General features: G+C 41.6%; 1 protein-coding gene across 6 annotated transcripts in view; it reads right to left on the bottom strand.

The window, feature by feature from the left end:
* Nucleotides 1–12,006, bottom strand: part of CD44 (CD44 molecule (Indian blood group)) — an 85,341-nt gene that overhangs the window by 38,498 nt on the left and 34,837 nt on the right. For all 6 annotated transcript variants that reach the window (XM_033120716.1, XM_033120717.1, XM_033120718.1 and 3 more), the window contains exons 2-4: nucleotides 11,188–11,353; nucleotides 7,460–7,593; nucleotides 1,636–1,704 (exon numbers count right to left, since the gene is read on the bottom strand). In XM_033120716.1, coding sequence (XP_032976607.1) covers nucleotides 1,636–1,704; nucleotides 7,460–7,593; nucleotides 11,188–11,353 — 369 coding nt within the window. The remainder of the gene's footprint in view (nucleotides 1–1,635; nucleotides 1,705–7,459; nucleotides 7,594–11,187; nucleotides 11,354–12,006) is intronic.

Below are 12,006 nucleotides of genomic sequence, written 5' to 3' on the forward strand. Positions count from 1 at the left end.
ATTTTCTTCCTAAGAGCCAAATTTTGTCAATTTAAGTGACCCTCTCCTCTTGGCTAAGAAATGAGCATACCTAAATATTGACAGAGCCTCTGGCAGCCTCTCTGAAATTCAACCTTGAAATTAAGAAGCACAGATGTATATAAAGATTGAAATCTTTGGTTTAAACAAGCCAATGACTAGAATGGACAGGAGAAAAAGCAAGGATGAATTCATTCATTGTTCTTCCCTAAAAGTATTTGCTTCCTTCAAGTCTGGGCCCCTAGCTGAACAAGTGTTTTTTAAGCTGAAATGATTTTATGCATTGCATTTGTAGGACTAAAGAGTCCTTTTGTCCACCTATCTAGCTTGCCCAAGTAGAACTGTTAATAAAATATGAATTTCAAATCATTCTGAAGTCTCGATCACCTCCTGATAATCTCTGCAGATAAGGACCTGGTAAGGAAATATGACCAAACTTGCACAGGTTTGGACTTTAGAAGAGATCTGTGGGGACCAAGAAAGTGGGACATTTACTGACCTTCTACTATATGGGCCAGGCATGCATTAGACATTATCTTTCTCAGTTTTCGTGACGAATCTCCTATGTTGTTCCATTACCCAAACAAGAAAACTGAGGCTCAGAAAGAGTTAGTCATTCCTCTAAGTTTACCCAGGTGCTAAGGAACTAGGATTCCAAACCAGGCCTGACTGAGACCGCGGATCTTACGTTGTAGGCCTCCACTTCCTTTTGCAAAGCACATACCAGGGCCAATGCCCTACCTACCGGTGGGGGGCGGGATTTACATGGTCCAGGAAGAGTCTCACTCCCCCTGGCCACCAAACCGCTGTCCCTATGCACACTGAGGGATCTGGCTCTTAGGAGACAGAAATCAGGCCTCCTCAACACTGCGATACTTCTCAAAGAAATGAAGTTCAGAGGTAATAATATCAGAGTTAATAGGTTGACCTATTTGAAAGTTTTGGTTGAGAGATTCTGTCTGCTCCAGTGCGGATGCCTACTTTTGGGGATAATCAAAATGATTTTAGGTGGACATGGTATAAATAATGTTGAATCACATATCGGGAAGTTTATAAACTTTGTAACTATCTTTTAATACTCCAGTTAAATTAAACACAAAATCTGGGGGACCGCAATGCCCCTTCCCTTACCACTTATTCATTCCCCTCTATAAGAGAGAACACAGCTCAGAGCCTTCAGCAGGTACCATTTAAGAACATTATTTCATTTTCTCTGCCTTTAAATTTATTTTTAAGGTTCCCTTCTAATTGTGACCAGGGATGTTGGCTTTTTCATTTGGAGTTTTTAAAAAGAATAAATGTATTTTAAGTAGAAAAGGGGTTAATTAAATTAAAAATATCAATGATAATGCTGTGTACACAGAAATGCCAAAAAGTGAAAGTAGTTTTCAAATGACTGAAGTTTGAGGAACAGTGTATTGGGGTAAACCAGATAGCCGTCTCAAGCCATCGCAGGAAAAGAAGAAGGGACACAGAATCATGGCCCACGTGCCTCGCCTTAGGGACATTTGTGTTAGGGAAATAACTGCTATTCTATTCAAGTGTAAAACACAGAAGTGCACCTGATTCTTTCCCCAAGAATGGGGAAGCTCAATCAAGATTAGAAGAGATACTTACTTATGGTAATTGGTCCATCAAAGGCATTGGGCAGGTCTGTGATTGATGTACAGTCTTCTACGTCTGGTGCTATGGGGTAGAAAAGAAAAAAGACATGAGAACTCTAACAAATAGGAGCAAAATTAATTCCCATCTCTATTAGTTAATTAGGATGGAGTTTTATTGTAACTTATCCCAAATAATTTTCTTTTTCTGAAACTCAGTTAGGTCTCCGGGGAACTTCTCTGACCTTTGTGATGCATTTTTCATTTTTATTTAGCTTCCTACATGTTTGGAAGCTTACTTCTTCCTCTTCCCACCCCAACAAATTCAGCCATTAACAAATACAGATGTTCTGTATCAGGTGTTGTGGAAGTCCAGGGGTACAATGGTGAGTAAGATACACAGGGTCCTCCTCTAATGAAACACACATTAGAAATTTATTTTTTAACTTATTATAAAAGTAATGTAGGAATGTTGCAAAAAAATTTTAAAGAAATGTATAACTATAATGGGAAAATCATGTGTAATCCCCATAATCTGCAGAATGATGAAAAAACAGGCAAATAGAATAAAATGTTTGTCAACATGAACAGCATGAGAATCTGAAGATTAAAATAATCAACAAAGAATTGACTTGACAGGATAATTTTAAAATAAACTCATATTTAGTCTTTTTGTTAATGTATTCATGTTTTATTAATTTGACTGATCTCCTTAAGCAACTGCTCTATATAGAGTGCTTCTGAGCATGTAGTTTCTGGGGTTGTCTACCATTGGTCTAGGTGCCCAGAATAGTTCCTCAGGTTACTGGTTTGACATATCTCACTGTGGGTATCTCTGGCTTCTTTTTCTCTTGTCCTCCATTTATCATCTACTTCTCCATCCCCTTCTTCAGGAATAAATATTTCTGACTGTACCTTAGGCCTGTCCGACCAGCCACATATGTTACTAGTAGCCCCATGAGAAGTACTGTGTAAAGCCCTGTGGAAAAAGGCCCTGAAAGTTCCATGTTCATGCCATCCCTTCAGTCCTAAAAGATGACCGCAGAATGTCTCAACCAACTGTTCCATTCATGTCCAAATTCTCTATTTGGTAACTAGACCTGTGTTGAGCTCTAAAAACTCAGAGAGCTTAAAATTGGATTTGCTCTTATAGGAAAGTTGGATCCATTTGTGCATTACAGCTTTTATACTGTGTGTGTGTGTGTGCGCGCGCGCGTGCGCGCCACTTTAATGTAAAATGGCAACTTATCTGTTAGGTTGGTTTCTCCCAAAGTTGCTCCTTGGCAAAAAAGAAGGAAGAAAGGGATGGATGGACGAATGGATGGATGGATGGATGGATGGATGGATGGATGCAGACAGATTGTTATCACAAGGAAGTCTATTTATCACAAGTATTTTAAGTGTCTTGCCATAAACCACTGAGTATTCATAACATTGGACAAAAATACAAGTTGAACAAAATAGAGTTTCGCTGCTTTCCAGTGCTTAGGAGCGTCTTCTCCCACAGATAAGGGGATGCGCTTTACCTGTCAATTTCTTTGGCCTCCTAGTGAAACTAAATGGCAGCTTTATCTATTCAGCTGGAGAAGAGCAGGTTTTAGGAATAGCCATTCTTACAAAGGCTGAGTAAAAGATTTCTTAGAAGAGAGACCCTTCAAAGAGAAAGCCGCCTCCTTGGTAAGGCCGTTCCTCAGCTTCCAATCTAAAGCAGCCTCTCACCACTCCCCCACACCCATCCGCATCATATATTATCTGCTCTCATTTCTTCCTCAGGCTTGCCACTATCCAAAATGATCTTCATTTTACCTGATGGCTGTTCATGACACATCTCCCAACCCCTCCCTCTGCTACCCACCCACCTCCATAGAAATACATAAGCTCCACAAGAGGAGTAGGAACCTTATCTGTCTTAGCCAGGACATTTATGTGTGATGGGGACAGAGAGGCACTGAATAAATATTTGCTGAATGAATGAAAAAAGGAGAAAAAAGTTCCATTCTTCTAGAAAAACGAAACACCCTAAGACGTTAACCCCCAAAATGGTCTGCAAATATCAACAGGTCAAACAACATTTAGATAAACCCTAAATGGCAATGCCATAAGAAATTATTAAAGGAAGTTTCAGACATATCATCTTAAGGATTTAGTCAATACATACGACAGATCACATAATGTAAAAGGAGCAAAAATTGGACATGTTGCTGTCCCTGCTTTTGAGGAATTCATAACGTCATGGGGGACAACAATAATTAATATTTCTTTAGATTTTTACAGTTTCCCCAAAATTTTCCCAATGGATCCCTCATTTGAAAATCAAGGCAAATAGCCAACATGGGCAATCTTAAAGAGTATCTACTTTATCTGTTTTGGGGACACCACCAGAACCTTGCCTGCTTTGTGACATGCTTCTGATATTGTCCTGTTGCATATATCCAGAAACAGGCTTTGGAGGATGACTTCCCAATGGCAGCGATGGAAGAATCTCCCCCCAATTCAGACACAACTGCAGGGAACAGTAGTGCACTGGGAATTTCTAGAAGTTAAGTTGCAATAGAAGGGGGTATGATGTCAAAAACATTACGACAGTGTTGTAAATGATTAGAGCATTTGTTGAAATGGCCCCCTTCATGCTCTAATTCACCTTCACTTTTATAAAGAACATCAAATCGGGCATGTATACTAAGATGGATGATGACCCAAATGTGCAATGAGTACATTCATGCTCCCGTGTCAGAGAACAGGGCCTCATTCTGTTTAATGAGAGAACAGGGCCTTTCATTCTGTTTAATGAGAATCGCTCTACTGGGAGAATCAGGCCTGGTACGGTTTTCCTGAACCCCAAGATTTATTAGAAAGACTCAGAAGTAAGCTTCCTGACAGGCTGTATCTCACACCTTGCATCCACTGTACCAAAATTGCCAAGAAAAATGTTAATGATTCAGTCTAGCTTGGGGGAGCGGGTTATCACTTTGTGAAGGGTGTAAATGTCTAACTATTATGTTGGTTTGTGCATCTGAACCTAATAATAATAATAATAGTAGTAGAAAAAAGAGAGAATGAAACATGTTATTCAAAGCAATCTTAAAAAATGAACTAATTCGAGTCAGTTCTTTGTGTTAACACAGAAGACACCAGGCTGAGGCTGGGCCTTCCCACTGAGAGATGAGGCAGTAAAAAGCACAAAGCCTTGCCAGGGTCTGCCTTATTTTTGTTGGTAAGCCACAGGCTGTGTTTGAAAAAAACATTGCTGAAATTGTAAGCATACAGAAGCTATCTGCTAAGATTGAGCTGGCTTTGGTCCCTGTAATCAGTTTGTGGGGGGATCATTGCTGGTAGTTCTCTGACTACATTGGATTCATGGATCTTTCCAATGAGATCTTTTGCATGGAGTACAAGGTTAATAAGATCTGTCGCTCACCTAACACCCTTATCATCTGACTCTAAACCGAGATATTTAGAATTGATTTATCCTTAAACATTCTTCTCAAGCTCCTTCACTTTTTGTCTTGATACTTCAAACAAGATTAACTCCCCAAATAAGAAATATGGCCCTCGGTTCTTTCTCACCCTACTCTGCCCAGCACAGTACTGAGCACATATATCTGATCAACAAATATGCTTTTTAAAACTTAAAGAAAAACTGATAAAAGCAGCCTATCCATATTGAGTAAATCTGGGAAAGAGAAAGAAAAAAAAGTCACTTCAAACTTCACTATTTTAATATAGGCATTTTGGTATACAATACAACCCCAGGACTTCTCAAGCTTTTCAACTGAACTATCCCTCCCAAAGAAGAGGAAAGCTAATCAGTACTGTTCACTCCCTTCTCTGAGGATAGGCCCAAGCTCATGGGCAAAAATAAGGGCAGGGAGGAAAGTCTCAGTAGCAGCTTGCCTAGATGGCTTCATTTCCAGGTAACAAAAGTGTGAGCTTCTACCTTTTGGAGTAAAGGTGCTTCCCAGCCAGTGATTCCAACAGGTAAAACAGGTGAGACAATGGGAATACACAACAACATAATTTATTGCACACATTCACTCGACAAGATTCGGTGGGAGACCCAACAAGCAGTACTCAGAGACATTGAAAGGTAGGCAGTCCGTTGGTAGCTCTTTTCCACATGAGCAACACCTTCATCTAAAGCACCAAGTCTTCCCAAATTTTCCATGAGTCCTGGCACTAAGACAAGCTAGCTAGACCACACGTAGCACTGTGCCTATTTCCTGTTTTCTTGCATGTGGTTTTTCTTATTATCGTGTCATTAGAATGGACATTTGGGGTACGGCTGTGGGAACTGGATAAGAGTGTAGGCTCAGTTGGACTCTCCTCCTTTTGGTCAAACTCCATTTGTGTCCTTTGTTCATATGACAGGGAGCAGTAAACATTCTACAGTTTTCTCCCTATTCTCCTTATTTTGAGTGTCCCTTCATGGATTTAGTGACCTGCATACATTTGACATAATTTACTGGCTTCACACACACTCCATTTTTAACTAACGAGCCCTGATACTTTCTCTTTTTTCTAAACCCTCTGAATTCCCACTCTGAAAACTATTGCTGAGTAGCGTAGCCTAAAACCACTGATGTAATCTCATAATTTCTTTGATGTCCCTACCTTAAAGTATCTTAAAAAAATCCATGCAGATTTTATATGCTACTATCACATATAATATCTATGTTTGTCTTATACAGAAAATAACTTAAGTCACTTTCCAGCTAATTTAACATCCCCTTCCTGTCTTTAAGGAAAACTGACATGCCAGGAAGACATGTCAAGTTTACCACATGGCTTCATCTTTCCCTTCATACAATCTCAAACCTTTAAGGGGAACAGAAGACCCAGTTTGAGAAGTGAGACATTTGGTTGTTGGCATTCAAAAAATTGACATTTATGGGTTTGACCCTTCTCAAAAGACCCTGAAGATTCAATGATGCATCGAATTCTTCAATTTTGCTGGGGCCTGAATTAGACTTATAAGCATGTGTTTCTAGGCTAATAGTTGGAAGTAATTCCCTTAGACAGGGAGGGGGCCTGGCCAACAGCCCAGCACGTAAATCTTAACTTGGCTTCCTTATTCTCTAGCTGTCAAGCTCTCAGTTGTTGGGTAAGGACACTCAACAAGGTCAAAGACCTACCATATATCCTCCCAGCCTTCTCTCTAGCCCTAACATATAATAAATACCTCTGAGCTAAGCCATTTGGCTTGTAATCCAAAGCTAACATTAGATTCATGTCATTTCCCTAGTCAAAATCCTGCAATGACTTCCCATCACACTGAGAACAAAATCCAAACTCTTAACTGTGGCCTCCAAGGCCTTATGTGATCTGGCGCCTGCTTACCTCTCTAACTTCATTCCTTGGCATTCTCTTCTCTGATCACATCCACACCGGCCTCCCTGCTATTCCTGGAACAGGCCACGCTGCTCCCACAGGTCTGGCTTGGCACTGGCTGTTTACTCTGCCCGTGGCTTTCCTCTCTCACTTCACTCAGGGCTCTTGTAGACACGCCTCCTCAGAGACTCTTTCCCTGACCACCTCCTCTGAAAAAAAAGCATCCCTAACACTCTGAAGCCTTGTGCTCTGCTTTCTTTTTTGTAGCTCTTCGCACTCTCTGACTTCATATAAGGCGTTTAATATTCATTTGTTTACTATTGGCTTTCTCAACTTAGCAAGTAACCATCCTGGAGACAGGGATCTCGTCTCTGCTGCAGAGATATTCAGTGAGCATCTAAAAGCTACGTGCATCCCCTTTTGCCAGGGCTTGAACTGCTGTTGGCCACAATGCCACAGGCCTGCTTACCCAAAGCAATCCAAAACGCAAAGACAATCCCCTTGGAACCAACCTGAAGCATTGAAGCAATATGTGTCATATTGGGAGGTGTTGGAGGTGAGAATGTACACCCCTGTGTTGTTTGCAGCACAGATGGAGTTGGGGTGGATCCGAGGAATCACCACATGCCCTTCTATAAACCCGTACCTGCAAGAGAAGCACCAGCGGTTACCCACCTGCAAGGTTACCCACCTGCAAGGCTGTGATGGGTATTTTATCATATCCCATCGCGTGCCATGCCATGCATTGCAATGCTTCATTCAGCTCACCCCAAGGGGCGGTAGAGGTTTCAACAACTGACTTATGTGAAATCCAAAAATAACAGCAGAGGGAGAGGGAAAGGGATCAACACGACTGACGGCAACCAAGTGATTTTTATTTGGGGCTCTATCAGAGCTTTAAAAAAAAAAAAGTCTCATGAAAGAAAATGTTAGCTTCAAATAAAATTTGTGGTCAGCAGTGTCAAGTCAGTGTGAACAAGCAGAGGAAGCCCGAGTCACAAAAGAGGAAAGAATGACCATTTTATATGTGAGATTCACTCTGGCTCTCCACTACCCTCATGTTTTTCAGAAAATACATACAATGACCAGCTCCCATAAGGGAGGATTAGGCGGCTCTTCATTTCAGTCCCCAAATGTCAAACCTGCCTTATTTCCCAACCCCTACACGTCTCTCCCTGCCTCACCTTTTCCTGGGATTCCCTCATTCCACACTCCAATACCCTAAACATGAAGCCTGTTCGTGTCATATACAAGAGTGATTTGCCTCATGAGTATCCCGGGCATAATTTCACTGCCAGTGGAAGTGAACGGACCATCCTTAAGATGGGAGTAATAGTGACTAAGTAAGTAGATATCAGTGCCTCATTTAGCTCAGGAATTTTCCAGAAGACAGCACGGCCAGAGAAGTGCTTAAACCCCTCTGCCACCACCAAGGTGCTTCTGGGAACACGTTGGACTGGAGCCCCTTTCAGTGATAACACACAGCACTCAGCCTCTTCTAGCAGCATCATGGTGGCTAAATACTCACTGTACAATTTCTCCTGAATATAAAATGCTGCAAAAAAATGAGATATGGGCTTAGAAAAATACCATTTGCCACGGAAGAGGTGACGGCAGGGGAATGGCAGAGAGGGAGAAGTTAAATCCAGCAGGTTTTTGAAAATGCAATGCTGGCTAAAATGCATAGGCTAGATCCTTTTAAACTTTCCTGCCAGGTGCATTGCCCTGCAAGACCCATGGAAATGGCTGAGTTTGAAGTTTCCAAGCACGTAGAACTCATTATGTCTATTGCAGGCCGCATGACTAATTCCTCATCTAAACTGACAGACTGGTTTCTCCAAAGACTCCTTAGCTTGGTGGGGGGAGGAGTTGCAATTAAATTTTAATAAGTTTCCATATATCTGAGAATTGCTACTAATCAGGGTGGGGCAGACAGGAGAGTAGCTGCTCAAATTTTATCATAACCTGAGACTCTGCCATCTGTCCTATAGCTGATTCATAGCTACCTGAGTGAAATTAGGGAAATGTGTTTTGCAACCCTTATACCAGCTACGTGTGGAACAATAGACTTTTTTGGCACAGTTTTTCTTTTCTTGTTTTAAATTATGCTACTCCTTGGTGAGCCTACCCTCATCCCACCCCATCATATTTGTATGTACCACGTCTGTGTAACACCAGCTTTCTAGAATCTGCATTCCCTTTGCCAAGTTATTCCTGAGTTTTTGCCACATTATGTCAACTGCCGGTTTTATGGGTCGCACTGCCCATGCGTTGGGGATATTAAAATGTATATGTGTGTATATTGCATGAGTAGATTGCCATTCACAGGCAGGAAAGGAATACTCAGCAAATCCACGCAGCAAACTTCCATCTCCCTTTTGCTCTCAGTCCTTCTGGAGGGCTTGATCATTAAAACCTTGCCCTGGGCTCAGATGAAGCAGGACCTGAATCTGGACTCCTCGCCATGCAAGTGATGTGGCCCGGGGTGAGCTGGGGGATTTCTCTCAGCTTCAGTTGCTTCATCCATCAGTGGGGTAATACCATCAACCACAGTACAGTCTGAGGATTAACTGTGGGAAGTGGATACTAGGGCACAGCATCTAAATGCTCGATCATTGGCCAGTGGGAACAGTAAGAACTTCCCTCTTTTTTGGCAAATGAGAACACTTCTGTATTTTGTAAGTATACCTTATCTGCATTACACAATCAAAATTCAGCTTACTAAATTCACTTTATTAGGCTACTGACCTAGTCAGGGCCATATTGAAACAAGTCGCATTGCGAATAGAACAAATGCGTCTGCTAATTGGCCTTTCTTCATTGCAGCCTGCAGCTCAGGGTGAGCAGCTACCAGCTGCTCTCAGCTCCCTTTCATGTTCTCCCAGACCCAGCTCTGAACACATACAAATATCTTTTCAAAGCTGCTCTTTGATTTCGAGAAATGCTACTCCGTAGAACTTTCTGTGGTAATGGAAATGTTCTACAATCTGTGTTGTCTCATACAGTAGCCACTAGCCATTTGTGGCTAGCTGAGCACTTGAACTATATAGCTAGCGCCACTCTAGAATGAAGATTTCGATTTTATTTGATTTTAATTAGGTGTAAACTGCCACGTGTGGCGAGTGGTTACCATATTAGACGGTGCAATTTTAAAGTAAAGATTTCCCTTTTCCTTTTCAGCAAATGTCTCAGCTACTGCTCATAAATTGGGTGCATTACTCTGTAACCAAGGACAGAGGAAAGATGTATTTAACTTACATTTAACGGCTTTTATAAAGAGTTACGCTGGACTTTTAAAAAGCAATCTGTGTTTGTACATGGGTGCACTGAAGAAAAAGGGGAACCACGTTACCTAATGATATTACATTGCAAAAGCACAGAGCTGGTAGAGACAGGCTGGGGTGGAAAGTTTGGAGCGGTTGTGCAGACAACCCACAGTTTAGTGAAAACAAACCAAACTAAAACACTTAACTGTGGTCGTCACCACTGCTTGCTCTTTAAGTGCACCACTCACCACAGGGTCAGCAGAAACTCAAAAAAAACAAAAAAAATTAGAAAAAATTTTTTAAAAACTCCATTGCCTGCTGTGATTGTCCTGAAGCAGGAAGGAAGGAGGGCTTGAGAAAGGCTCCATGGAGCCCTTGATAACCACAGAAGCCTCTCAGGTCTTCACAGGTCCCTCTGATCGCTTCCTAGTCACTTGTAACATATCTTAATAATTTTCATGCTTTGTTTTTTAGCCCTCTCATACTAGAGCAACATAGAAAAGAATGAGAGAGAGAGAGAGAGAGAGAGAGAGAGAGAGAGAGAGAGAGAGAGAGAGAGAGAGAGAGAGAGAGAGATCTGCTTTGAGCCAAGTCTGCAGGGCCAAGATTCCACCAGGCACATATTTATTTTAAACACTGTTATTTGGTTTACGTTTTCTTGCGGTTCCGACAATGATATTGCACACTTCTTCAAAGCCAGTCGAGCGCTGTGGAAGCACTTCAGGCAAGAGGATTACAGTGGATGACCTTTAATGGCCTCTTCTGGGCAACGCGGCTATGATTCACAAAGGAGTCTTTAGAGGGCTTTAAATTTCAGTTGTCATGCAGGTTCCAGATTGACTTGGCCCAAATTAATAGGTGGGCAGACCCTTCAGGCAGTCATCCAATCAGCGGTCAGGGAGGAGCCTCCCCAGTTCTAAACCCCGCCCCTTGGACCCAGGCTGTCAGCGGGCAGGTACTGACTGGTCTCTTACCTGCAGGTCTCAAACCCTGCTTTCAGGGCCTTCTCCATCTGGGCCATGGTGGGCAGGGTGCAATTGAAAGCCTTGCAGAGGTCAGCAGCCTCCGTCCGTGAGATGCTGTAGCGACCGTTTTTCTCCACATGGAATACGCCTGCATATCGGCAGGTTACATTCAACTCTAAGGAATGAAACAGAAATGTTAGATTCTTTTACATAAGTAACTTGGAAAATGTGAAAGTTTGTTTTTGAACAAAAAAGCCAAATAAACTTCTTTACTGGCCAGAGCCTTCAATATTCACTCCATCCAAAACACCATACATTAAACTCAAACCCGAGATAAGACACAGTGAAGCAGCATCACTTACTTTCTCTCCATCAATTACTCCGCAGCCAAGTTTTAAACAAGTATCTGATTGGGAGCCTGCTTTGGGTTTGGCACTGCCTGATTGGAATCGGTTTTGGCTCAAATAAACTTAAAAAATTTTAATATGCCTCAGTTTATCTTTGAATGCTGGTGACACTGCAAAATGGTACAGCCCCTTTGGAAGGCCATTCAATGGTTTCTTACAAAACTAAACATTCTCTTATTGTAAAATCCAGCTATCACACTCCTGGTATTTACCCAAAGGAGTTGAGAACTTACATCCACTCAAAAACCTACACATGGGTGTTTATAGTAGCTTTCTTCATAATTGCCAAAATTCAGAAGCAACCAAGATATCCCTCAGTAGGTGAATAGATAAATAAGAAAAAAATAATACAAGAAGCACATAATTTATTTCTGATTATTAAAGTAAGACAAACTTGTAGAAAACTTAAAAAATTCAGGAA

This window comes from Rhinolophus ferrumequinum, chromosome 11 (genome assembly GCF_004115265.2).
Source record: "Rhinolophus ferrumequinum isolate MPI-CBG mRhiFer1 chromosome 11, mRhiFer1_v1.p, whole genome shotgun sequence".
Lineage (NCBI taxonomy): Eukaryota > Metazoa > Chordata > Mammalia > Chiroptera > Rhinolophidae > Rhinolophus > Rhinolophus ferrumequinum.